We start from the raw sequence: 26355 nt of genomic DNA, 5'->3' as shown, positions 1-26355 counted from the left end.
GGGAGCTAAGATGGACTTTTGCTTTGTGCTTTAATGCCAAAGGAAGAACTAAGAAGCATCATTGCTGCACACAAATATGGTACTTGATCGTGCGCAGAATGAGATATTCGACACTTGGCTGCACACCTTACCTTTAGAGCCTACGGCATGAGTGACCTACAAGATGATAGAGGACAGCCCCATTCCTGCCGCTGAAGCAATCTTACTGATATAGATACAGGCGTGGGTTTGGTGCAAGCACCCTGAAGTTGAATTTGGTATTCATTTTTTGTAGCTGCAATGTAAGGGCCAACCCCCGGAAATCTGCACTAGCAGACCGGTGTTAGGATATGTTCTCAAGTTCTCCCGCGCTTGAAATCTTATAAGAGTATAGCCTGGTATCTGCTTCTGTGGCCAAATTCGCGAGATGGTCTTCTTTCGGGTCTTTGTTGAGCCAGCTGAGGTGCATCTACAATTCGATGACCACGTTTGGAATTGATATCCTTGTAGGCCTCACCATACATCACTCGCTCAGGAAATGGAGTTTATGATGGCATGGAAGGCCCAAAGGTAGTGGCGCGGGGATGCGGTATGCAGACGTCGTGCAACAACACCGGCAACATCAGTAAGTCTTTCAGCAAGATGAGAACACCAATTGGCCCGTCACAGGCCAGTCCCAGTCAAGACGTAACTTTCAGCCTTATCGCGCGCCGGCAGGACATTCTCTCTTGATATCAAGATGGTCAATATATTGATAAGGGCTCATCGATGACCGAAAATGTCCATGTACTCGTCACCATCATCTTCGTCTTCCTCGTTACCCTCGCGATCACAAATTGAAGATTCTGATGATGAGGTTGACCCGTCATCGCTATCCTCATCCTCCTCTTCCTCGTCTTCCTCCGCAATTGCCGCGGAGTGCTCAGCATTCGAAGATTCACCTGCCAGGAATCCATACCGGTCACGTAGCTTTTTGCTCAGGAAATTCAGAGCCCCATAATCAGTTTCCCCTTCAGCTCTGAAAGCATTGCCAAAAAATGGCAATGATGAAGGCTTCTCTGGTTCACGATCAGTGGGCAGTCCAAAATAATTGCGAACGACAGGCGAAATAGCCCGTCCATGAGTTATGTTGTAAGAGACAAATCTTGGATTCTGAGCTGAGACGGTGGATAGCGAAGAGCTCAGCTGAAGTGGGTCTGGTACTGCATCCAGGTTCAGACCAGCCAAAGAGCTGACAGTCTCAGCTTGTAGGGTCAACGATGCTGGGCGGGGTCGCGGTGGCAGTGATTCAACATCCATGTTTTCTGTTATGTCAGGAACGTCATCGCCTTGCAGGACCCGAATCTGGGCGGTGTTGTACGATTCACATCTGAAGTGACGTCAGTTTAGGCTATGTTGAGAAAGATGTGTCGTGACTCACAGATCGCACTTGAGGCCTAACCAATGGTACTTGACAACTGATTTAGCACCACAATCATTGCAGTAAACCAAGGCTTTCGTATCCGTGAACTCTGCAGGCATAGGTTGGCTTTCAATGGTGCGGTCCAAATTTCTGAAGGTAGACTCCATGTTTGTGATCGTTTTGCTGCAAATCGGACATCGGAATGACGTCTTTGAGTATTCGGCTAAGCATCTGTGGTGAATGCTATGGCCGCATCGCATTACAACAACGGTTTCGGGAGATGTGAACATGTAGTCTCCGCAAATGGGACAGTCGCATTGCGTTGAGCGTTCGATACAACGATGGGTATCCTCAATTGAAATCGGAAGGCATACCGAACATGTCTGTCGTAGGTCAGGCTTAGGTTCAGAATCTTGATGGGTACTTTGTGCGTGCTGCATACCTGACAGTGAAAAAAGTCCTTGCCGAGTCCCTGACCAATACGGCAGATTCCACAGTCGTGACAATGATATATGCTCTTCTTGCTGTCATTGTCCCAGAGTTTGCAAATATCGCAGTAATACTGAGCAGTGACTTGTTCACATTGCTTGCAGACTTTTGCAGCGGGCTGAGCATAGCCACATGACATGCATAGCATGTTTTCTGTGTCGCGCCGAACAAGGGGATGAGTCTCGACAGCATCATGACAAAACCGGCAGGTGTACCACTTCTTGCAAGCGAAGCACTGTAATTTGACGTTGCGGTGATAGTGCTGGCAGCCCAAAACAGCTTCGTCACACTCTTCTGTGTCGGCGTCATCATCATCTACATCATTTCCGTCATTGGCTTGTGACTCCGGCTCAACTTTTGGAGCGTATGTGGGTTGTAGATCGCTTGCGCTAAGAATGAACGAGATCTCAGACCGCGGGACTGAAGCTGCAGTGAAAGGGCTACTTGACAGGTGGCACGATAGGTCCTGCTCGTTTGCAGTATAGTAATCCGGGAAATGACCTGGCTCCTGGAGGTCTAGCGGCGCATTAATGGTTGTTGGAGAAAGGGCATGCCCTACGTGACAGGACTTGTAGTTTGCAGTCATCAGCTCGTGTACCATACGGGCCTTTTCGTTGCTACTAAGATCCAAGTCACGAATGGCATGAATTTGCTTCCTTAACCATCCCATGCCATCGTCAGCAGGCAACATGGCTTGGCTGAGTCCGCCCACAGTCTGTGCTGTCTCTTCTGATTGCTCTGTCCCGTCGATTCTTGTTGCCTCGATGTGTGGTGCCAAAGTATCGGTCTGTGAGAGCTGACGGTTTCCTTCATTTGCCACTAGAGCATTCGCTCCTTCATCATCGCCATGGTGAATTGGCACGACGCTGGTGGCCGCCGACGGCTCATTGTCGAAGACTAGGCCTTGGATGAATCGAGTCCGAGTCCGAGAACTCTCCAGCTCTGGGGTTCGACTATCCATGTCTTTGGGTAAACTTGCGAAGAAGACACAGTCAGGTATGAGGTCGGCATTTCCATTGGGAGGCTCAATGCTGATGTGATTCTTTGGAAGGTTGTGCGTTTCGGAGTCTCCGCTCACACTTGTAGGCGACGTTATTTCTTCTCCATTGGGTAATGCCTGGCCTTGTTCTCGAGTCTCTGCTGTGTATGGCACACGCGCACGAAATCCAAGCTCGATCAAAATTGAGGCTAAAAAATTGCTCATGAAGGGCCTGAGCGAGAGAAGTGGCGTGTGGTCAGCTTAGGCCTCTTCACACGGCGATCAAGCAGCCTGTGAAATGCGGAGGTAACGTTGTTGGCATGTGACGTCGAAGCTGCTGAATCATCATTCCGCCCCGCCCCGCGGAAAGTCTATCGAGGTACCAGGAACCAGTGAACCACTAAATTAGCTACACAATATAGAAATACTACATTTACTGCCTAGCTCGTCGAGGACAGAGCTATTTATTCATTCACTTATTGCGCTTTAGACGGTGTTTTGATTGGATTTGTCAGTGGATACACAAGTTGGCGTACCTTCAACCTTCTAGTCATGTTCAATATGGTCGCCTCTTGGCCACTGCTATCAGCAATAAGTGGTGTATTGGTGTGACTGTGACATGCAAAGCGACTCAGTGATACAGGGAACAAGTATCTTCTTATCAATCCGTCATGAAGACCTGATGTTGATCATATGGATATCAGCACTGGTTTCCTTGACTATGATCAGGCGAGTACGAGGCGGCGTAGCATGTGGGTAAGCTCGAACATGCAGAGGCATTGATGAACAAAGTGCTCGTAAATCTTTCAAACGCCTAGCCGGTGTGATGAAGCTGGGTAAACATCCTGCGGAGAAGTAAATCGTTCGATGCTTGAACCCAAATGCGGAAGTTCACTATGGGACTGCAAAAGGCTCTCAATGTCTGCCCGACCTCAAGTACTGAGGCCCAACATAAGGCGCGCACATTGGCAGCGCGACAACAACATCCTGTGGACGACAAGCAGCGTATAACGTCTGCATGATTTCGTTCATTTCAGACAAGTACCCAAGCTCTCGTTGAGTCGTTTGAGTGTCAAGCTCAGCTGATTGTAGGCAACTTTTCGAAGCTTTTGCTCTTCTTTCCCAAGTCCTAAGCTTCGCAACCTGTATTCGACCAGTAAGCTCACTGTCCCTATACCAGGACTCATGATCAAGATATCACTTACACTCGACTCTCTTTTGCAATATTGGGCAATTCCCAGTACCGGGACAAGAGAAGATTCTTTAAGATCTTGTGTTCAAGACCTGCCACATTGCAGGCTCGCTCAAGAAAGCGGAGTGTGTTGGAAATTCTCAGCGAGTCAAATTCCGTGGGTGGAGAATCGCGAAACGAAGCGCGCAATGAGGTACGGAGGACATGTCTGCTAGGCGTGGAATATCGAATAGCCTTGAGACCCTGTCGGTAGAGGTGACGGTATGCATGAACTACATCCTGTCGAGAAACAATTTGCCTAATATGGGATGAACCCATCGTGTGAAAAACCGCTGCTTGAACTGAATGAGTACCCAATAACTATAGTGAAAGTCTTGGAAGTCTGTTTGGCTGATTTGGGCGGTGACAGCTTCACTTTCCCGGGCCTCAGGCAGCACTAGTCCTGTTTGAGGCATGTGACTTTTGGGCCGCAATCGCTTCGTCTTCATACATCTTCCCCACTTAGTTTTGGGGGGAAAACCTGCAGTTGCAGTATTTATCCTTTCATATTGACCAGATATCAGGCAACTTGCAAGGGGTCTTTGCTCTGCAAGGTGCTGTTATTTGACTTCGGTTCGGTGCCTCTATGAGCAACGTTCTACGCAGGGAAATTCAGACCCGGGATTAATGATTTCTATCCACCGGCCACCCGTCCCTGCTGACTTGGTATTCCACTCAATACCATACTCTCATCCGAGCCATCCAGCTAGCCCTGCGATGATGTGTTGAACTGAAACTTACCACCAGGCTTCGTCTTAAGCCAACGAAAGAAGAGATGGCTAGGGTTGTGAGACGGGCCGCTGCAGCTCGAAGTGCGCCCAGCAGTTTTGCTAGAAGACGAGCTCGCAAGCACAAGGTCATTATGGAGGCAATCACGCAGGAGAAGAAAAAGCTGCGAAGTGTGGTATGTATCTCCATGTCATGAACGTGTAGTCGATGGGACATTCTCTGATCAGGCAATAATAGATATGCTTTGAGGCTCAAGCTCCGAGTGGATTCACATTCATTCCAGCAGGTAACCCGCTTTTGACAACCTCGTGCAAGGAGCGATGTCGAAAGGACGGGCTGCAGGTCTTTGCTGTCTCAGTGAGTTCTCCCGCGATTTACATGCAATGATTCGCAGGGGTTGTGTGCTCATCGGCGACCAGACAACACCACACATGGGCACGCACAACCTATCGCAGCACGTTCATAGGATCGGTTACCACTTCCCAAGTACCGTTGTAGCTGCTGTCTGTTCTGAGCTTGGTCTCTATCTCACTAGCGCTGGGAAGGCTGTTCCATTCCATTCGCTAGGTAGTCTACGAAAGGACTCTCCGGAGAAAACCGAAGTGGATCAGATCACAATCAACACCGAGGCAAGAGACGCGATCCGGGACTTGTTCCCCAATATTCCGGACAATGATCTGAATCAGATCATCAAAACGGCATTTCAAAAGGTGAGTGCACTGAACATCTTGGGCAGCTGTTCGAACAAGGGAGACACCAGGAGCCTGATAACTGTTTCTCTGGTATCAGGGTCAACGAAAAGTCGGTACAGCATCTACTCTACCTCTTGCTCGTCGAGCGCAACTGGCAGTCGTGGCTCATATTCGTCACGTCTACACTGATTACGATCGTCTCTTAAAGCAGAAATCGTTTCATGAGGCAAGATCAGAGGTGGAGCATCTGACACTGAACAAGGTCATCGCTTGGCGCGGAGATGACGAGAATGGGCAGACTGCTCTCGAAGATGTCTTCCGCGAAGTCATCGTTATTTCAGATGACGATGATAGTGAGCTGGAAGAAGATGAAGTTATGGAGGTGAACATGCGCGACCGCGGTGTCGAAATTCTTCCAGAAACCGGCCGAATTCACCAGGTGGAGACTCGGCCCGTTAGAGCTACACCAATGTCTTATCACAACCCAGCACGCGAGCATTCTGAAGAGGCCTCCGCTGAATTCAGGATCATAGCCAGGGCCCCTGCTCAGAGTTCTATCAACCGCCGCGGATTTAGCAGATATCAAGCCTGGAATCGCGCATTGAATCGTTATCGGGCAGAAGCTACAGCCACTCAACCAGTGCCCGTTGGCGGTGCTCCTTTTGCCGAAAGGCAGGGTAGAGCAGACATCAACAGACCGGTCACCATTCACAGGATTCCGGAGCCTCCAGCTAGCGCCTCGGCGGACAAGGTTCCAACATCCGGTTCAGGAAATCATTTTGTTCGGGGGCCCGGACAGCAAGCTTCTAGCTTCGGACCAGCAGATCCCAGGCCTGGAAACATCCTTCCGGGGCCGCACGGAAGACGCTTCCAGATGGAATTCGAACCTAATGTGACCCATGAGAGATCAACTGCAAGGTCAGTAACACTAACTCTACAGAAATCTCCTCGAGCTCAACATCTCAGCACTAGAGTTTACCCCTCTACTCGTTCTGCGCGCATTGCAGACACAAACCAACACCCTCTGAGCTCTCATGGTTGTCCAGAAGGATGTCTTGCCCCATCTGTGGACAGGAAGATCGCACCAGGTCTATCACATAACCCCGACGGATTTCATTTGGAACAAAAGGCCGAACCCAATTCTCGTTCTGACTGCCCAGAGCCTTTCATCCCAAGGGCGGTATCACATCGTGAGGAGCCAATCCCTTCTATTGAGACAACGGAAACCACGGCTCTTACAGAAAAGCGCCCCGCAGAGGGCCGTTTAGTTCATTTGACCCAGGGGATGTCCCTTCGCTCCGTTACTCCAATTCACACCCAGGGTGAGACATCTCGCCATCTTCTCACAACAGGTACTGAAGATCCGGAGAATCCCAAGCCCAAGCGGAGACGCCTGGCGCATCTGGAGCCAAACAACAATCCAGCTTATCATGGGCGCAATTCTAGGACTGGTGAGGAATCAGGTTTCACAGGACTGCAAAGGATCCAGTGCCAGGAAGAGACTCGAGGTTCTCAGCCTCACCCTCTGAACAGGCTGCACCTCCGCCGTGATCATTCACCTCATATGCAGCATGCTCCGGCTTCGATTTACCCACTGCAGAGGAATGCCCCGGCGGAAGGATTTCCGGCCAGCTCGAGTGCTAAGCCAATCCCGGATCGACCACATCTGCATGAATCCCATGCAACATATCCCACAGCCACTCAGTCTGGCTTTGTAAACCACTGCCGGATTGTGCACCCTACAGATCGTACGGCTGGGCCCCCAGCCGGTGCCACTCGGGCAGAGATACGGCCCATTTACCTCAGTGATCGTAGTCCTGGATTTGATCGCCCTCGCCCTGCGCGAATGGAAGGATACATGCCCGAGTTGAGGTCCTATTCCAACGCGGATCATCCTGTTGTGTACACTGCTCCTGCTCATGGTAGACAATATGCAAACGGCTTTGTTCGTGCTGTCGATGTTCGCGAGGCTCGTGCCACTGCTTTGGACCCTCCTCCTCCTCCTCCGGTGAGGGATCGGCAATTGTTCCATGTGGAAGCGGATCGTACCCAGCCAGCAGGGGGGCGGACTTCTGACTACCAGGTTCTTTATGACTCGTCGCGTGCTACAGGCTTCGTTGAGAACCGACACCCGCGGAGCCCGCATCTGCTGCTAGCCTCTTCGGAGCAGGCAGTTCGGCCAACTCATACCAGCCCTCGCGAAATCCACAGTAAACCCAGTGGTGCTCCGCGGGACAGGCGCCCCAGTAACGGAGTTAACGCACCACGGTGAGTTTTTGTGAGACAACTGGGCTCTGCTGCGAAGAACGGACTCACCCCGAAATGGAGATCGCTGTCTACATCATGATAACTATTCTAACAATTCACCGCAGGCGCTATCATGATCCAAGGGCTTTCCAGATGGCCGAGTCCAACCGTCCAATCTATGTCCAGCGTGTCGAACAACGACTGCCTCCTCAACATCCAGTACCAGGAGGTCGCCCAGTCATTATTGTGGATTGAGGGGAGCTGCCATTTATTTTCCTAGCATTCTTCATCTTTGTTCATTGCGGCACCATCCCGCCGCAGCATGTTTATTTGCCTTGGGCATTTGATCTGTCTATGATACCCTTTCCTTGTCGAGTTGTATCTCTAGAGTGTCTTCATTCAAACATGTTTTCACCCACACTCGGTGCCATCATCCGCAATTTTCTACAGATCATTGTGCCTTTTCTTTCATTATTAATCTCTCATTGATCGATAGCTTTGGTCATACGCAGACCACCCGACCTTCGGCGTCGATTTTATCTAGACGATTTTGAACTCAGCTTCGCCTATAAATCTATCTAAACCCAGCCAAGGGGTACTTATCGTGGCATGGCCAACAAATTATAATCGTTTGATGGAGTGCAAGGCTGCATATTCAATTCGTTGGAAACATCATCTTCTTCTCACGACAAACACCCGAGACCTCAACGAGTGAGGTCATCTCCAGCATGCCTTCCACTTTCTATTCGGTCACCACGTCACACGTAACGCCAAACCCGACCGACAACAGGACGCCATGAGAGTCGCTCATGATGGCGCGCGCAAATGTGCAACGCCCTGCCTCATTCTTTCCTAAGAGCGTCTGACTCTCAAACTTCCATCGTTTGACCGTCCGCCTCGCCGCTGTTCACAGTCTTTCCGGTCTTCTTGATCGTGGCCAGCACAGTTTCGTAGGAAAGGGTAGGTTCGGTGACCACGTTCGCGGTCTGAGTATCGAGACTCACATCGAAGGATTTGACACCTGCAATTTGCGGAATTCAAGATCAGGTCAGTATTAGCCTTGACATCTAAATGTTCAAAGATGCTCGGGGGAAACGCCGGGCAGTGTCCAGAGTAGCGTGACAGGGCAGGACCACGGCGGTGAAGATGTCTTCGGTCCCATATCGAAGGAAGAAGGGAGCGAAGGTGTAGAGATAAAGTATCAAAACGAACCTTCCAAGCGCTTAAGAACACGCTCAATAGCACCGGAGCATCCGCCGCAGCTCATGGCAACGTTGAACTTGTATTGGTGTTCGGACATAGTGAATGTGAATGCGCTCTATAATTGCGACTGCGACAATATGGAAAAGGTAGGCTGAGGAGAAGGATCTGAAGAGGAAAACCCGACAGGACGATGGTAAAGAAGTATATGAGTGGAATTTTCGGCTGGAGTCTTCTTTATTTGCTCCTTCTCGGGGTTTTCTGGTTTTGCTCGGCGTGACCAAGCAGAGTGAAGTTGTACAGCAGCTGCGGGGACCGGAGCGGAGTGGAGGTGAGGGGCAGATTGATGATACGAGCGGAGACGGAGACAGATTTCGAGGCTCGGCCAAGTGTCAGGATGAAGATGTGAGGTGCAGGTGGAAACGTGAAAAGGGGAAGTAGCGCAATATATATATATTGTTAGAGAAAAAGCAACTTAGTCATGAGACGGCTGGATTCAAGATGGCATCATTCCCAGGAATCTATGGCTGGATTACTAAGAAATTCCGCACAAGTCGCTCATCGCTTACTTATTCAGAGGATATAAAACGGATTAATTTGAGTTTTAGTGAGAGGTAATAAGAAGAAAAGAAGGCAGTCAAGAGACTGCGCTTGTGGTAAATTAATAATACCTATCACAGGCACATCGTTACATTCAACGCCTTCTAATAGCTTCACATGGCGGTATATTTGTATCAGTCTTTACTTTCATTCGAGAATTTAGCCCTAGAAGTAGATAGTAGCATCATATAGGCCTGGTCACATCCAGCCCCAGATGGATACTATATATATGAAGTATGTCCCATGCAAGACGGACGACCGTGAAACAATAGAATGGTATAGGTAGAGGTAGACTCTCAAGTCTCTAAAAACCTGCGGCCCGTCGCTTTTTCTTTGGCTTGGGAGTTTTCCTGACTTCTCGCGCGCCAAATTGCCCACGCTCCATTTGCGTCATCGGCAACTCGTCAAGAGTCGGTTGGCTGCTAGCAACGGGTGCTGTTGAAAGAGGGTCGGCAGGTTGGCTGCCCCAAGTTCGAATGAACGGCGCGACAGGGGTATCGGGCAAACTCATGCCCTGGGACATGGCCGGTTGCTGCGATTTCCGGCGCGACCGGCTTCGCCGAGGTAGAATTGGTCCACCTTGACGATGTGCTTCTTCTGCGTCAATTCTGCCCGAGATCCTTAGCCAATCGTAATTGTTGGGGTCGGCGCCAGGTTCCCAATGAGAAAGCAAGTTCGCGACATTGCGAGCCATTGGACGTGGATTTTTGAATGTGGTAAAGGCCGACAATGCAGTGTACTGATGAGACTGAGCTTGTTTGGAGATATGATCCGATGAGACCTGAGAGCTTGCCACTGCCGAGGCGGTGATTTGACTGCTAGGCAGTTGAGATGAAGGTAACGTCGGTGTGAATATTTGTGATGAAGTGAGACCCTTGACATCCAGTTGGTCGTTTGCTGAAGGTTCCACAATCTCGTCAAACCCTTTGGTCACTGCCGTCACTGCCGTATTAGAGACGCGAATGATACGGGACAGAAGAACTTCAAGAGCAAGTCCGCGGACGATGCGCTCTTTCATCACACGTGTGTAATGAGGAACTTCGTGGGGAATACTGCTCAACCATTCCTCCACAAGACGATCATATGTGCTGAGAAAGTCAATCGAGGACAAAATGTCCGCCTCCGGCTGGGGAACCGGCATGCCGTGCAGGGCAGATGAAAATATGCCGGGCAGAACCATGTACCGATAGCGAGACTGGGCCTTGCTATGGTCTGCAAAAAGGGCAGAAACAAACTCGGAGAGCCGGTGCGCAGTATCATCGATGTCTTCGAGAACGGGACGCCCTTGATTTAGCTCGAGCCTGTGTGGGTTCGCGGTCAGTCTAATACATCTCGCAAGACAGGTGAGCCTGTGAGGCTGTTTCTTTCACTCACATTGTCTCGGAACCTTTCCATTCCAACTGACTGACTGGATCACTCAACCTTTCGATCAGATGATCAAAGGTTGACCCCACAGAATGGACGTTTTCTGGACTTCTGCCGACCGTGATTCTGGCTACAGCGGAGTCGTAGATTGACGTGAAGTCCAATGTCCATTGGAGATCAGGCTCCGAGTCCTTAGCGAGCTTTTGATGAACAGCAGCCAGCGGGGGCGCAACTGTTTCATCCCAATCATCGACGATAAAATCTTCATCGACATCATTATACTTCTTCCTGGTAATGTGATGACGCTTCTTCAAGCGAAGGACTTTGCTCGTCTCAAGGAACATTTCCTCCTCCACTTCGGCGTGCCCATCTGGAAGCTTGAATACGCTCTCATGTACAGCACGTGCAGAATCCATCCAGAAGAGCTTCGCAAGTTTGATGGTGGGACCGTTCTCTGGCTTGCCATAAATTATGGAAGAGTGTTCAATCTCACGGAAAGTCAAAGTTGAGTAGTGAACAGGAATGTCTTCTTCGGTGACTGAGGGCTGAATTGTTGTCGGTACATCCAATATGAAAGGATCGGGCAATGGGATCATTTCTGTAAGGCCGTCCGCAGTAAAGGGGCACGGAAAAGTTTGAACGAGTTCAGTAAGCCTGGAATAGAGGATCAAATGTAAATCTACTGGAATCAGTGGCTCGCTCGTCCTATTTCTTAATTGCCTCAGTATTTCATGACTTACCGGTCCCTATCATTAGATCGCCCAGATGCAAAGTCGTGTCTTCTGGATCACGATAATGGAGCCAAGTAACACGCGGACGTAGCGGCACACGCGTTCCATATGCGGACGAAGAGAAGCTGGCTATATCGTACCACAGCAGCCGTGAGGTAGTCAAAACAAAGAAGTGGGAGACAACTTGAGTGCTCCTCTGAACATCCAATATCCATTCAGATTGCCTCGTCATTCCAAGTTCAACAAGATCACTTTCCACTTGCCCATCGACAAGTCGATAAAGCATCAGACATCTTCGATCCGACACCAATATTGTGGAGAAATCAGCCACCCATTCGATGGAGGCCCAGCCGTCATGTCGAGACTTTGTAGAATCAGGCTTATCGTCCATTTGCGGTAACGCACCGTGTTTCGTACAAGCGACCGCCCAAGTGGCTCTTCGTCGCCGCTGCCGGCCGGATATCTCCCATATGCTCCAATTGCCTCGGGTGTCCACAATGGCAAACTGCCTTGGATACCAAGGATTGAAAGTCACGTCTGCATGCGGGAACCCGCCCGTTTGTGATTGATCAATCTCGATGATTGGATTCGCATCGAGCCGGGAGTTGCGAAGCGGCGCAGAAAATGCAGTGTCATCATCTGGCACGTACATCGGTACTGGCACGCGGCGATATAATGGTCTGAAAATGGTTGTCCCCTGTTGAAGCCGTGCAGCCATCCACGTACTCTTTTCTTCTAGCGGCTTCGCAAAGCCAATGTGCTGGATAGGCGCTCCTCGTTTTGACCATTCCGTGATTTCAGCCTGCCCTATACTCGGCACGCGGTGGGCTGCATCTTCAATTGGGAGCTCGCTCACCTCGTCCGTCACGACGTGGAATGAAATTGTATTCCCGCATTCACCGGTCACGGCGGCGGCGATGGCGACAGGATAACGGCCCCTGGTGTCGTCCACGCCGTGATATGATGCGTATCCAAGATCCAGCAGGGTGCCTATCTGGGGGTCACAGATACTGCTTACGTCCTGCACTATCCTAGAAAAGGTGTCATCTCTGTAGCAGGACCATTGAGGCGCAAGCTCGGGAAGAACGTGTGGAAGGAGCTGCGGACCAGCTGTTCGAATAGGTTTCGATCGATTCAAAGGTTGCGAGTCACGCTTCGGTGGAACAATTGTCGTTTTGGTAACTCCCGTATAAGATATTGGGATTCTCTGATCAAATGAGCGTGAAAAAACCCACGATTGAGTCTCGGTGAGGTATGTTGCTCTTCCTACGTGCCCATATAGAAGAGCACTCTCCGAATATTCATCCATCGGGCGTGACTTTCCTCCTTGTATCATGTGCCGGCTCGGAGCAGAGCATGTCGACAGTCTTAGCTATACTGATCAACGTCGATCACTGCACAGCTTAGCATGTCATTGAATTTCTGACGTAACATTAAAATGTGAGGAATTCATTCGATGCCGGAAGTTTTTCGAGCAGCTTATCGATAAGCGTACTACTTTAATGCGCCCACTGCTCTCATAGCCCGCCGTATGGCCGTCAAGCTTCTTCAAGCCAGACCCACTCAAAGCGGTGAAAGGAGGGAGGTGCGTCCGATTGTTGATAAGAATGCGGCAGAGTAATCTGTTGCGCCGCAACCCCAAACAAATCGAGTCAGTGTTCTTTATCGCGTCAAAGTTGCCGTCCATCTGCCCCTCAGACGCAAGACTCGATCACTCAGGTAAAACAACATCACTCGAGAAATAGCAGTGCTCGGTCTGAAAATCATGGCCGCCTCATTTGAACCTTCTCTCTCCACGAGTGGCATGCGCCCGCCGCTTGCATCAGCAGATGCGCCCTCCATGGCGGACTCCCTACCAAGCATCAATTTCGGCTTTGAGGATCTACGCAATCGCATGGCACAATTTAGCGCTAAATTTGATGCGTTCATTGAGAAAGGTCGCAAAAGAGTTCTAGAAGAACGGAACCAGTTTCACATCAACCTCGCAGAATTGCAAGGTACGGTTGGCGCAAAGTTCAATCTGAGGTATGCGACTCTGGACAAGTCGGATAGCTGACACGAATACAGAGGATGAGCGTATGCGCCAACGGGATATTGAAATCCTCAATCTGAAAGTTCAAACACACGACCAGACCCTTCAGAAAGAGGCCGCCGAGGCCGCCGAGATGCACGCTGCAATTTCCACAATCACATTGGAGCGCGACACCCGACTCGCCAAGCGTGATCGTCTCAAACAGCAGATCGCTGAAACACAAAAGGCGATTAATCAAAAGCTTGAAGCACAAAAGCAGCACGCGAAACAACTCGACGCACAGTCTCGGTTGAATATGCCTGAGCTAGAATTTTGGCAAGACTATTTGTGTCTACGGATTGAGGGAGCTGGACGGGAAGATCGGTTGAAATTTGTCTACAGTCACTTACTGGAGAAAGATTGGGAGGCTGAGGCTTGGTTTGAGCTGGGCACTGCGAGTCGCGACTACGAGGTTTATCATACGCGACCCAAGGTTGACAAGGATGCCTTGGAGCGTGAGGTGGACTTGGTCAATGAAGACCGAGACTTTGGTGCCTTTCTCAAGCGCATGCGGAAGCTTTTCACGGAAACAATGAATAAGTAAGAGCGTGCTTGGATTTGTTGACCACGGGTTAAGACCTGGTTGTTTTATGAGATTCATGAGAGTGCCTAATGGATAATAATCAATGAGGCTGTTGTCGTTCAGATCATAAAATATGGTAGACCGAGCATGGCATAATGTGGTAATACTTCATGCGAGCCACAATCAACCTCCGGTGGCCTCGCGGTAGAAAGCCACACTCCTATTGGCACCTGCGGTGGCAAAGCTCTCCGAGCGGGCAGTCTTTGGAAGCCACTTGACGCTCCATACTGCTTTCTCGGTCTCAGAATGCGTAGCGACACACATCTTAGTGTCAATAGACCAGACTTTGACCTTGCCGTCAAAGGAACTATTCAGCCAGTCAGCTTTTGAACATTCTATGCACATCCAGTTCCTATTTTAAGCTCACCTGCTAAGAAGAAACTCGCCAGAGCTACTCCAAGAAAGAGACAGAACCCAGGCTGAATGACCTGACAGATTGGCGATCTGTTCGCCTGATGAAGTATCGTAGAGCACGATAACCTTCGAATCGCCAGCGGCAGCCAGGATTTTTCCACCGGGTGAAAATGCAACTGCACGGACGGGTTTCACCAAGCCTGAATCATCCGTTAGAACTGTCCTATTTTAACACAGGGGGGCCTCGCAGTACCTGATAGAGAAAATGGCATGCGACCAGTGTCGGTGAGAAAAATGTACACCGCACCATTTTCGTGACCACTCGCAATAAATCGCCCATCGGCAGACTAAATCGGAGTCAGGGAGAGCTTCAAGTCTGAGAACCGCTGTAAGCGCATGAACTGACCAGATCGATGCAAGTGCCAAAGCTTCCCTTGGTCTCGTGGTCTCGAATTTGAGCGCCCTCGTTGTTCAGATCCCAAACGCCAACATGGCCACTCTCGGAGACACCAGCTAGATATTGACCATCTCCAGACAAGGCGATGGCCCACGGGTGGATGCTTGCGAGAGAAGCTGCCGTTGTCTTGGATTAGAAAATAGTTTCTATTGTATAGTAAATCAGAAGGCAGATGTGTACCTGTTGTAGTAGCGTCTGCAGCCCAATGACCATCATTACACGCCCAGACTTTGAGGTTTCCATCAAAGCCAGCACTCACGGCGCGGGTACCACTGGAGTCGGTCACGATGTGGTGGCAACCTAAGGTGTGGGCTTGATCGATTGACTGAACCAGCGGGAATTCCGTGTTCTCGGTTGAGTGAACCTTGATTGACGGAGCACCAGACACAGACAAGACTTGCTTCTCAGTGACTGCCAGTGAGAAGATGTCGACGGGGTGCGCTGGGAACAATGTCAGCTTTTGTCAATTTCATTTGAGATGACAACAACCCACCATTATCGGCTGAGCCCCACGCGAGATATTGTCGCGACTGGACTGGGTCAGCAACATGGTCTACTAGGAAAGCTCTTGGGAGAAGAAATATGGAAATACCATCTTGGGTATGCCGTGGAATGCGCGGAGATTGATTTAGCAACGCAACAAAGTCAAGGGCATGATCTTGGTCTGTTATGACGTTGGCTCTCTCGGGGAAGCTGTGGTTCCGCCTTCGCGCCTCAGGCGAACATAGACAGCGCTGGACACGCCTCGGACTGGAACACCTGTACAGCCCTCTATCCTTTATCGTGCTCGCGATCGACTATCTTCCAATGTGATATTTTGCAAACTTCGCTTTAACTTTCATCAAATGGAATTCTTCGAAGGGTCATTCAACGACCGTGATATAAAACATAGCGATTTCACGCTGTTTTTCCCAAGTAACCAGACGCCAGATGCCATGCAGCAGATTTATCCACAACCCAATCTCTAGAAATACACAATCCAACTAGATCTCTTTCTCAACTTCGAATATGGGTCATGAGCCCCTCCCTTCGTTTGGAACACACAGACAATGAATGTCCTGTGGTACGCGCTTTCTAAGCGGCTTGCGCGGACTTCCAAGATTGCTTGATATCTGATCCCAAGGTTAGCTTGCTGTTGTTCCGGTTGCGCATTGGACTCATTCATTTCATTCGGGAGTCTCATTCAAGACCAATTGGGAGCTCCGCGTCGAGGTTCAACCTCATGGCTTATCGTACCTTTCACGCAGTGAGGACACAACACATGGGCCCGCTTGACCTGGCCACATCCGGGACACTTGTTGAGACTCTGTACATCCTTCAAGGCCTTGCCGGCCATTTGGCGATGGCGTTTCTTCATGTGTGATGTCTTCTTCTTTGGGACTGCCCGTAGGACGGACTCCCAGAGATCGGCGAGAAGCGGCGGGATTGTGATCGAGATCGGTAGGGCAAAGGCGGCAGTCGACAGGAAGCCAAGCGGAGGCAGCTGGGGCATTGCCCGACGAAGTGAAAGAGAAAGCGCCATAATCGTCTATTGTCTGAAAAGACCCGCGGACCAGAAGGGAGCTGTCAAATCGTTTCGAGGCGGCGGAGATTTGCGGAGAAGGCGAAGGAAGCTTTTTCTGCGCGCAAGTCGAGCCTGCCTCTTTTGGGGTGGACTTTTGCACGGTTCGGCGGGCAATCACACTATACCCGATGCGGGCTAGCTTACCCCCTGAGTTCCATTATGGAAATAACAACGCCCGCAACTTAAGGGGGTTCTCCAGCATCTTCGTCTTGGGGGAATTTAGCTCATCCAGCTTTAATCGTCAATCTCGATCTTGGTTCTTTTTTTGCTTCAACTTCTCTCGTTTCAAATCTGTTCTCTGACAAAGCCACGCAACAATGGCCGCCGCTACTAGCGCTGCTTCATCTCAGCAGCCCACCGTCTTCCCCCACAGCCATGTCGGTTTCGATAGCATCACCTCCCAGATTGAGCGGAAGCTGTTGAAGCGTGGTTTCCAATTCAATGTGATGTGTGTTGGTATGGACTGATGCTACACCACTCGAGCTTTGTGAATCATAATCTGATTTTGTTTGGCTACAATCAGGACAAACTGGTCTGGGTAAATCCACACTGGTCAACACCATCTTCGCGTCCCACTTGATCGACTCCAAGGGTCGCCTCACTCCCAATGAGCCCGTGCGCTCCACAACTGAGATTCAGACAGTCTCTCACAGTACGCCTCTTGTCATCCAGGATATATCTGCTTCTGTGCGATCGAAGTTGGCTGACGGCGGACAATAGTAATCGAGGAGAACGGTGTACGCCTCCGCTTGAACATTGTTGACACTCCCGGCTATGGCGATCAGGTCAACAATGACCGATGGTACGAATGAACCTCCTTCGGGGCTTGCTATGATGCCCATTCAGAACAACTACAGTATATTCACGAAAATCGACTAACACAAAAGCTAGCTGGGACCCGATCGTCAAGTACATCAAGGATCAGCACTCAGCATACCTTCGCAAGGAGCTCACCGCTCAGCGTGAGCGCTACATTCAAGACACCCGCGTTCACTGCTGTTTGTTCTTCATCCAGCCGTCTGGACATGCGTATGTGCTTCCTCATCGCGGCCTTGACCATAGCGATTTATTTTGCTCTGAGATTGAATGCTAATCCGAGCTTTGCCCGTTAGTCTCAAGCCCATCGATATCGTTGTCCTGAAGAAGCTTTCAGACGTCGTCAATGTCGTTCCCGTCATCGCCAAGGCCGATTCCCTCACTCTAGACGAACGTCAGGCATTCAAGGAGCGCATCAAGGAAGAGTTTGCCTTCCACAACCTGAAGATGTACCCATATGACAACGATGAGCTCGACAATGAGGAGCGAGCAATCAATGCCCAGATCAAGGTAAGACTGCTCATTCGCGCACGTATTCGCACGTTGTAAACTTGACTCTGGAGACTAACCCTTGTTTAAGGACATTATTCCTTTCTCCGTTGTCGGCAGTGAGAAGACTATCGTGGTGAACGGCAAGCAGGTCCGTGGCCGTCAGAACCGATGGGGTGTCATTAACGTGGAAGACGAGACCCACTGCGAATTCGTCTATCTCCGAAACTTCCTTACTCGCACTCATCTGCAAGATTTGGTCGAGACCACTAGCCAGATTCACTACGAGACCTTCCGCGCCAAGCAACTGTTGGCCTTAAAGGAGAGCAGCGCCGCCGGTGGCCTCTCTAGTGGTAGCCGCCCCATCAGTCCATCTGCGGATCGCGAACTGAGCCGCAATTCGCAACGAGCTGCCATGAACGGTTATTAAGCCAACCCTCTTTCCTCTCAATGATTTTCTTTGGATGGCGTTGCAAGGTCACTTTTCTCGATATCAAGTGCCTCCGTACACACCCATGGCGGTAGCAGGACGGACTCTATCCCCTTCTTCTGGACAGGACGTTCACCTCCCTTGTTCCAAAAATTCACTATCTATGTTGACGCCAGCGGGCCATTTGCAGATATCCCCACCTTTTCTTCGTTTCTTTCTTGATTTGATTTTGCGTCTTGCCTTTTTGGGTACTGGAGTATGTCAGAGACTTCTGAATCCTCCCTCTTTTATTTCACCTCCTTGGCTTTTAAGCTCGTCTACTTCGATAAATTCATAATGTTGTATTGACAGAGCACAACCGCATGTCCTGCACTTCACGCTCGTGGCATATGTACCTAAATTCCTTAATCAGATAAAGGAGAAACTTTATCTCGGGAATTACTGTGCGTGCAACACCTGTGACATTTACATTACAGTGTGAATTTGTGAAGCCCTTCCGATAGTGACCTTCCAAATATCGAAGATAAGGTACAGACTGCAGATCAACGAGATCACCCCTTTTCACTCTATTGCGCAGCACCAAATCGACCACCGTCTACCACCCAGTCCCGCAGCTCCGTATACGCTTTCTCCAAATCATCATTCACAACAATCTTATCGTGCGCTCCGGGCTGCTTAGCAAACTCCAACTCATTAACAGCCTGGTCTAGGCGTTGGCGCAAACTATCTGTTAAAACAAACCAGAATCAATGAGTCAGCACTCGTATCCCATCGCAACATCCGCAACACGAACACAGAGCAGGATCAGACGCATAATTCATGGGTGGGTTCTAGTACGCACCTTCAGTCTCGGTACCCCGGGAACGCAGTCGACGTTCCAGCTCCTCCATGGAAGGAGGAGCAAGGAAGAGGAATCGAGCGTTCAGATCGCTGTTCTTGACTTGCTTGACGCCTTCCATTTCGATGTCGAGGACGCAAATGCGCTGCTTCTCGGCAACGTCTTTGACGGCTTGTTTGGAGGTTCCGTAGAAGTTGCTGCCGAATTGGGCTGTGGGTTGGACAGAATGAGTGAGAAGTTGGTATGTGAACGAGGCGAGGTGGGCTTGGGGAAGAGGAGGGCAGGAAAGCCGGTGGATAGCGATGTAGATGTTCTCTATGCATGCGTGGTATGCTCAAAGGGTTCTGGTGCTCTTCAGGCTGCAACGTACCGTGCTCGATAAAGCCGTTCTGGGCGACTAGCTCGAGGAATGCTTCCTTGGTGACGAAGTTGTAGCTTTTGGGAACAGGACGGTGTCAGTCAAGGCGCTCTTTCGAATGTTGACCAATTACTTGCAGCCGCTTGAGTCCATGTAGCCCTGTTCGTTCTTCTGCGAAAATGCACCTCGCTGCAGCTCTTCCCCTTGGAGAATGAGGGTATTGATCTCACTCTTTTCCATCGACCTCACCCGCGCGGGGTGCACGAGTTGTGTTTGAGACACTGAATCCGAATCGGTCTTGAAATTTTGAATAGCATCACAGTCAGAATCTGCGCCAGACAAAGAGAGAAGAACAAGACTCGACTTACCAGGATACTCAGCAAACAGGCGCTTAAGCAGAGTCGATTTGCCGCAACCGGAAGGGCCACTGATCACAACGGGACGGAATTGAGCTGTGAAGGGGAACTCATAGTTCATGTATTAGTTGGTCGTTCCGGGAAGTATGGTGATTTGCTTCGAGAGGACTTCATATTTCTGGGGTAGGCGAGGCAAAGGCACCAGGAGGGGTATAGAGGAATGCGAGAGGGATGATAAGGTCGAGGTGGGAGAATTTCGTACAAGGATTGGTAGCCATTGTCGCAAAAAGACGACAAGAATATTTTGAAAATCGGAGAGGACTTAACAGAGCACGAAAGGCTGCCAAATGGTTCATATGAGGAATCTATATTATCGTCTTACACCACTTGCGATTGTAAACAAATTCCGACTCCGGACTCTGTGTCGGAGATAATTGTCCGGCAGAATCCAGGCGGTGTGACTGGCGCGGCGGCTGGGGATGGTCTTCCCTTTCTATTGGGCGGCCACATTCTATACAACAGGAACGCTTTCGAAGGGACTCTCGTAGTCTGTCACGCGGAGTTCCTTTCGCGGGATAGGTGTTTGCCCTCGCAAAGCTCACTCGAGAAGACGCGCGATGCACATTGTTGTCATTTAGGGTGGCCCTAAATGACTACCACGCCTCATTGTACTGCGATCTCCAGCTTCGGCTTCTTGTTCCAGGAAGTTGGACCATAGCTCGGCCAATGTTTCCTTACTCGATGCCCCATTGTCCATGAACTCAGCCAAGTTCGGTGTACTGGGAGTACGTAGTGGTGTTCCTGGCACGCGGAGTTTCCCAGAGCTGTTGGAGCCTCCTGGGCGGGCCAGACCTGCTTGCTCGCGTTGTTCTGGAGTTCGTATTAGTACGAAGAAGAGACAGGAAAAACGATTCCGTATGACTTGCCATCATTCCAGCCCAGCAAAGCTGCAATGAGCTGAAGAATCTGGAATTTCTTCGGATCGGACCGATCGAGAGCCAGGAAATGGAGTAGATGGTTCGTAACGATTTGCCTGCCAACACCAGAGAGCTTAGTATGCAGTGTTTTCAAAGTAGGAAGAGAGCAGGTGAAGAACGACTGATCTTACCGGTCAACATTGTCCTCGGGCTTGCCCTTCTTCAAAAACCGGAGAGCCTTGGTCAAGTGGTCATTCAAGGTAACTGCTTCGTGTCGCAGCTTGCCAATGAGCAAATTCTTCTCCTTGACCTCCTTCTCAAACGGCTGGACCCTCTCAAGTTCTTCCTGGGCAGTTAGAAGGTCCTTGTCTGCAGCCTTGGCCTGTTCCTGAGCCTCACGCAGGGACTTTGTAAGCTCCTCAAGTTGAGCATCGGAAGTCTCCACCAACTCGCGAAGCTCCTGCTTCCGCGCCAGCTGTATCTCTTGCAGCGCTCGCTGCAGCCCGTCAACAGTAGACTGTTGGCTGTCACGTTCTTCCGATGCCCTTTCGTAAGCATCACGGAGATTGGAGAGCTGCTCCTCAAGGTCGGCCGCTTTCTCAGCTAGATTTTCTCGCACCGAACGCTCTTCCATTGCCAATACTTCCCAATTGTGCATTGCGTCTTTGGCTTGTTCAAACTCTGACTGAAGGAAAGCATTCTGTTCCAGCAGTTCTTCTTTCTCCTGAATCCAGTTCTGTTGTGAGAGATTCGTACGGTTCCGTAGCGTGGCAATCTCCTCGGTCTTCTGGGCGGATTCTTCGCAGACTTCGGCTAGTTCGGACAACTTTGAATCCAGCTGAGTTCGAAGTTCTGTATTCTGGTCCTCGAGCTCCTCGATCTGCGTGCGGGCTTGTGCTAATTCCTCCTGTTGTTTCCAAATCAGCGGATGCTCCGGCCACTGAGGCTTTTCGTTCTCCGGGAAACCAATAGACTATACCTCATCCTCTTTTAAGCGTGCGCCAAGCTGTGACTTGATGGCGTTGACCCGCTCCATTAATTTCTGGAACTGCGTCTCAGCGTGCTCCTTCTTGGATTCGGCATCGTCGAGTTGATTTTGCAGCGCTTGCATCTCAGCCTCGTGTTTCGACTGAATCTCCTCCAAAGACTTGCGCATATCCGTGACCTCGGCTCTGAGGAAATCTCGGTCGCGGACGAGGGCATCGAATCGATCATTGGGTTCCGGATTGCTGGCCTGTTCCTTCTCACGATTCGTTTCGGGCGCGGAGCTCTGATTTGTGGGTTCTTGAGTCGCATGGGGGTTTGATTGTGTGTCGTCGACTCCATCGGCTTCATCGACGTCCTCCACGTCCTCGGCGTGACCCTGTGATTGTGAGACTCGGGGCTGACGACCGGTGGAATCATCGGACCAGTTCGGCCACACCTACCTCGGCAGAGCCATCGTGCTTTCCATCCTCCGCGACCTCCAATGGCTCTGAATGCTGCTGCTGGGCAGCTTCTTTGGCCTTTGCATTCTTCTTCTTGTTCTTCTTGGATTTGGCGCCTAGGAATGGGATAGTGAGCGGGGTTTGGCGGGCGGGCCAGATCGACTTGATCAAGAGAGATGATGGGGTAGTGTCGCACCTTGCGCAGCTTGCGGGAGATTGTCTCCCGGCATGGTATCTGAAAGAAGAATTACGAGATCCCTGTCTTCGACAAGGTCGAGGAAGTCGAAGTGAAGGTGAAGGTTGCGTCGCGCGAGAGCCGGGCGGTTCGATGATGTCCGCACGCTTTCCTCACTTGTCGCAAGTTCACAACATCCTCCACGCTAGCGCGCGGGTTGCCGTTGTCCGCCTCCACATCAGCTCCAGAGGGTCGCGATCGATTGAACGAGTCTTTGCTTCTCGTGAGGTCTCCGCGAAGCTTTTGGGCATTTCTTAATCATCTCACTTTTACCTCACTTCTCTCTCCCACCCTCTCTTTCTTCCGTCATCCAATTGAGACTTCAGTGTCATTCTCCGAGGACTTAACCATCTAGGCAGATGTTGATTCCCTCCTCAATTAGCTCTCTTCTGTGGCTGGGGTTTGCGTCCTAGCCCAAGCCACACCTTCCGAGATTGATCGTATTGCACAGTATATCTGCCATGCATATAGCTCTGGTCGCCTTATTTTGGGCCGGTTCTGTGCATAGGGACATGACATTACGGATTCCTGGACGGGCAATCCATGCACATTGTTATATACTCGATGAGTCCCAATTACATCGAAATAGAGAATGGTCTGAATGTGCCCAGTCAGGCTTCATTCATATTGATGCGTCCAGGCTTCCAGTTCAGGTACATACCTGGTAATGCGATGTTCTATGAGACTCAAGGTTGTTTGCAGAATTGGTTGAGGTTCTCTAACCTTCCACGGAGATCTCTCACTGCCCTTTCTTTTCGTGAGTGCTCGGCGATGAACTTGATAGCCCAATGATGTCTGTATTAGAGTCATGGCTCTTAGCTTTGTGCGAGCCTATTGAGAACTCGATTATTGGGTACTAATTTCAGTGATGGTTCCCCTACAAGACAGCGGTCTCTGTTCGGCTGAGGTCGAGATCAAGATCAAGCGAGCGTGGAGGCTTTCACTGCACTAGCTAATCCAAGACTCGATAGGTAGTCGGCGACAAGTTAACCAAGTAACTAGCTTCGCGTTGCCCTCGTACAAGGCGACTTGCTACCGAGCTTCAGACTGCACTTCTTTCCGCCAGAGAATGGTTGTCCGGATTTCTACAGGCTCTCACTCGGAGTAGGCCCGTTTATGCGACAGCGACGCTCATCGCGGGTAATGAAAGGGGGTTTTAAGGTTTGGACTGCCGCTGCTAAGCGCATGGTCGAACAGTTCTCATAAATACGACCGTGTTCCAGGAGGGGTGACGATATTGTGCTCGTCAAGCAAGTGAGTCATAACGATAACTTCCAGCCGTCACTCGAAGACAATACGAAGGGGTCCTTGTCCCGTTGTAAGTTTGTGGTTGCGAGAGCCTAGATGATATGTACATTAGCAGTGAGAGTTCCCATCTCCTTTTCGTTTTACATCATCCGCGAATTTGCACAATGGATCAGTGAGAATGAAGTGGCAGGTACCTAAGTGAACTACCTAAGGTACTATGTAGTTAGATTGTAGAGTAGATTTGTACTCAGTAGGTAAGTAGGTAGTCAGTACTGTACTATGTACATTGTGCCAATGTACTGTACTATCGAGAGACTCGAGGCGAGCAGGTTGCGAGTCATGCGAGTCGAATACCTTTGGTCAGGTGCTCTCTGAAACTGCAGGTTTTGTGTTGTGCCATTCACGCAAGCAGACAAACCTCATCTTCTCGAACACCCTGCAATCGACCCTGAATCCTCAATCAATTTGCCAAACGTTGACTTCTCAGTCCCGGCTGGCTGATTGTTTCATGTGTTTTCTTCCCTTACTCCCAGAAAAGAAAATAAGGTTTACCTTGCCATAAGTCCCTGAAAATGGGACAGGAGGTGTCGAGTTGATAAAGGGAAGAACCCTGACTGTACTTTGACCGTCGGCGCATTAACCTCTCTCGGAGCAATGCAGTTCCTTCAGTCCCCAATGGACATCGCCAGACCCACGACGGACCCAGGTTACAGACACATCATTCATACTTTCAGAAATTGCAAAGACTTTGAGCATACGGGCGGCCTCCAAGGGTATTCTAAATGAATTTACACATCTGCAGTGGGCCAGACAACGTCCGGCTCTTGGTACCAGGGGGGATTTCCGAGCCCACTTTTAGGGCACTTGGCAGGTCTCCGATTTTCATGACTTCTGCCGGCGGCCTGGCAGCCGTGACAAGACCGTAGGGTCGAGATCGGATAGCCTACTGGAGTCACTTCAATATACAACTCAGAAGACGGAGCAGAAAATGTGGACAGCAGTCCCAGCATCTCACACGATTCGCGCATGTGCCTGAAAATCGGACAGGCGCCGTTTGGACAGGCTCGATTAAGAAACAGCTTGAGGCCTAGAATGCTCGAGATGGGGTGCGCTGGTGATCACAGATCGATCCTCACTTGGTGCTTACGACGACGTCGATCTTGGGCGCTCCGGAAATTCAGCCGATGGCATTCTCGGTGGCAGGAGAAAAGCCTTTGAGAAGGTCGAATTGTCCTATTCGATCAAGCTCTCAATTTTCAGGAACAGCACCAATCGGTTTTCTCGGTACTTGTACCTTGACCGGGTGAGGCAGACCTGGACCACTCGCGCGACGGGAGATGGACCGGATTCTGAAATTGAGATGCCGAGTGACTGACTGACTCTGAATTATCCGCACTTGCCTTAGTAAGTCCTTTTCGACTGAATCAGGAGGGGGGCCCGCCGAAGGGATAAACTTCGGATGATTTTCTTTTCAAGCCCAGACGGTCGGAGAACAGCCCCGATGAAGGAATGTAGCCAAATGAGAAGGTGATGGTAATTTTACTGGAACCCGATACGGTGACGATGCTGTTGTCAGGTGTTTTGATCTCATGAGGATTTCCTCCAACAAGGTCACTGCAGTCCTCTTCTGAGAACTGTGAGTTGACGTTTTTTTGAGACTCGACCTTGTAGGACGATCTTGCGAACCTTCATCGTTTGGACTAACGTGCCGGATCCGCCTGGAGCCTCGTGATGTTGGCCCAGCTCCACGACGGTCCGCCGGACAGCGTTTCACGATGGGGGAACACTCCATCTGACGATGTCCACCCAGAAAGTCAATTTTCAACCATCCAAAACAAGATTCCGCCTACCACGGCTTTTCGAGGAGCAGCAAAATCAGTGACCTCGGTCCACGGATGGTGGTGAAGACCACTTCTGAGAGTCTTGATACCAGCTATTCAAGACTACCCTACTGCTACTACAGGATGGTAGTACACTTGCAGTATGCGGCTAGCGAGGTTTTGGATAAATGCAGAGTTGCACCGTGCCCACCTGCGAGTCAGAATTAGCACCGATCTAACGCCCAATCAGACCAGGACGATGTGTCCGATCCTTGAAATTATCTCACGAACGAACCCGACACCTTGTCTCCACTGGACATCATTCTCTCGTCTCTCTACGCTTGCGAGGCGGCCATTCTCAACACGGAGAGTGGGCACTTTTCGAGCCTATGGAAGGATGGACTAGGAAGCGTGTCATAGCGAGACGGAGGAAGGATTAGAAGGGTTTCCGTCTCTGGTAATTCTCCCTATGGCCCCAGCCGTTATGCCAAGGATGCTAATGCACCATGAACGTTACCCACCACGGGCAAGCCCGTTGGCAAGCTTGTTGGCAGATTGCAAAGTCATCCAACGGATGCGCAATTGCGCATACGTAAGGGATGCCCTAGTCCAAACTCCAAACGGACAGGTCTGTCAGATCATGTTGGAATCAAACACAGCCCTCGCTGCGGCGATAGCTAATTACTGGATGAAGGTTTGCTTACTCACGAGCTGTTGATGACCTCTGCATTTCATTTCTCAAATCCCG

General features: G+C 50.4%; 11 protein-coding genes across 11 annotated transcripts; 3 read left to right on the top strand and 8 right to left on the bottom strand.

The window, feature by feature from the left end:
* Window positions 1–741: 741 nt before the first annotated feature.
* On the bottom strand, window positions 742–3074 carry N7539_004488 (uncharacterized protein; the record flags this gene model as incomplete). The annotated part of the gene is made up of 3 exons (XM_056934090.1): window positions 742–1348; window positions 1400–1564; window positions 1756–3074. The coding sequence occupies 3 exons, from the start codon at window positions 3072–3074 to the stop codon at window positions 742–744; spliced, it is 2091 nt and encodes a 696-aa protein (XP_056791631.1).
* An 803-nt stretch (window positions 3075–3877) lies between these two features.
* On the bottom strand, window positions 3878–4359 carry N7539_004487 (uncharacterized protein; the record flags this gene model as incomplete). Its single annotated transcript, XM_056934089.1, has 2 exons — window positions 3878–3992; window positions 4055–4359. The coding sequence occupies 2 exons, from the start codon at window positions 4357–4359 to the stop codon at window positions 3878–3880; spliced, it is 420 nt and encodes a 139-aa protein (XP_056791630.1).
* A 496-nt stretch (window positions 4360–4855) lies between these two features.
* Window positions 4856–8003, top strand: N7539_004486 (DUF2293 domain-containing protein; the record flags this gene model as incomplete). The annotated part of the gene is made up of 5 exons (XM_056934088.1): window positions 4856–4984; window positions 5047–5166; window positions 5229–5519; window positions 5599–7769; window positions 7874–8003. The coding sequence occupies 5 exons, from the start codon at window positions 4856–4858 to the stop codon at window positions 8001–8003; spliced, it is 2841 nt and encodes a 946-aa protein (XP_056791629.1).
* Window positions 8004–8617: 614 nt separating this feature from the next.
* N7539_004485 (copper metallochaperone ATX1) lies at window positions 8618–9048 on the bottom strand (the record flags this gene model as incomplete). Its single annotated transcript, XM_056934087.1, has 2 exons — window positions 8618–8769; window positions 8961–9048. The coding sequence occupies 2 exons, from the start codon at window positions 9046–9048 to the stop codon at window positions 8618–8620; spliced, it is 240 nt and encodes a 79-aa protein (XP_056791628.1).
* An 804-nt stretch (window positions 9049–9852) lies between these two features.
* N7539_004484 (uncharacterized protein) lies at window positions 9853–12953 on the bottom strand (the record flags this gene model as incomplete). The annotated part of the gene is made up of 3 exons (XM_056934086.1): window positions 9853–10849; window positions 10923–11595; window positions 11654–12953. 3 exons carry the CDS (start codon window positions 12951–12953, stop codon window positions 9853–9855), a joined length of 2970 nt encoding a protein of 989 aa, XP_056791627.1.
* A 456-nt stretch (window positions 12954–13409) lies between these two features.
* N7539_004483 (kinetochore Spc25 family protein) lies at window positions 13410–14259 on the top strand (the record flags this gene model as incomplete). Its single annotated transcript, XM_056934085.1, has 2 exons — window positions 13410–13641; window positions 13712–14259. The coding sequence occupies 2 exons, from the start codon at window positions 13410–13412 to the stop codon at window positions 14257–14259; spliced, it is 780 nt and encodes a 259-aa protein (XP_056791626.1).
* A 162-nt stretch (window positions 14260–14421) lies between these two features.
* N7539_004482 (SKI complex subunit WD repeat protein SKI8) lies at window positions 14422–15704 on the bottom strand (the record flags this gene model as incomplete). The annotated part of the gene is made up of 7 exons (XM_056934084.1): window positions 14422–14605; window positions 14666–14852; window positions 14906–14999; window positions 15059–15225; window positions 15290–15550; window positions 15603–15639; window positions 15702–15704. The coding sequence occupies 7 exons, from the start codon at window positions 15702–15704 to the stop codon at window positions 14422–14424; spliced, it is 933 nt and encodes a 310-aa protein (XP_056791625.1).
* Window positions 15705–16183: 479 nt separating this feature from the next.
* Window positions 16184–16601, bottom strand: N7539_004481 (mitochondrial 54S ribosomal protein bL32m; the record flags this gene model as incomplete). The annotated part of the gene is made up of 2 exons (XM_056934083.1): window positions 16184–16221; window positions 16346–16601. 2 exons carry the CDS (start codon window positions 16599–16601, stop codon window positions 16184–16186), a joined length of 294 nt encoding a protein of 97 aa, XP_056791624.1.
* Window positions 16602–16990: 389 nt separating this feature from the next.
* Window positions 16991–18408, top strand: aspD (septin aspD; the record flags this gene model as incomplete). Its single annotated transcript, XM_056934082.1, has 6 exons — window positions 16991–17129; window positions 17197–17325; window positions 17394–17475; window positions 17565–17702; window positions 17786–17999; window positions 18070–18408. The coding sequence occupies 6 exons, from the start codon at window positions 16991–16993 to the stop codon at window positions 18406–18408; spliced, it is 1041 nt and encodes a 346-aa protein (XP_056791623.1).
* A 566-nt stretch (window positions 18409–18974) lies between these two features.
* On the bottom strand, window positions 18975–20238 carry N7539_004479 (guanylate kinase; the record flags this gene model as incomplete). The annotated part of the gene is made up of 6 exons (XM_056934081.1): window positions 18975–19135; window positions 19250–19456; window positions 19617–19681; window positions 19835–19901; window positions 19973–20056; window positions 20223–20238. The coding sequence occupies 6 exons, from the start codon at window positions 20236–20238 to the stop codon at window positions 18975–18977; spliced, it is 600 nt and encodes a 199-aa protein (XP_056791622.1).
* A 604-nt stretch (window positions 20239–20842) lies between these two features.
* Window positions 20843–22534, bottom strand: N7539_004478 (putative Golgi matrix protein; the record flags this gene model as incomplete). Its single annotated transcript, XM_056934080.1, has 5 exons — window positions 20843–20993; window positions 21069–21784; window positions 21857–22240; window positions 22305–22420; window positions 22501–22534. 5 exons carry the CDS (start codon window positions 22532–22534, stop codon window positions 20843–20845), a joined length of 1401 nt encoding a protein of 466 aa, XP_056791621.1.
* Between the last annotated feature and the right edge of the window lie 3821 nt (window positions 22535–26355).

Source organism: Penicillium diatomitis, assembly GCF_028827545.1.
Source record: "Penicillium diatomitis strain IBT 30728 chromosome Unknown utg000004l_segment0_segment0, whole genome shotgun sequence".
NCBI classification, from domain to species: Eukaryota; Fungi; Ascomycota; class Eurotiomycetes; order Eurotiales; family Aspergillaceae; genus Penicillium; species Penicillium diatomitis.
The sequence above is the reverse complement of the archived record's forward strand: the minus strand, read 5'-3'. Positions and strand labels throughout refer to the sequence as shown.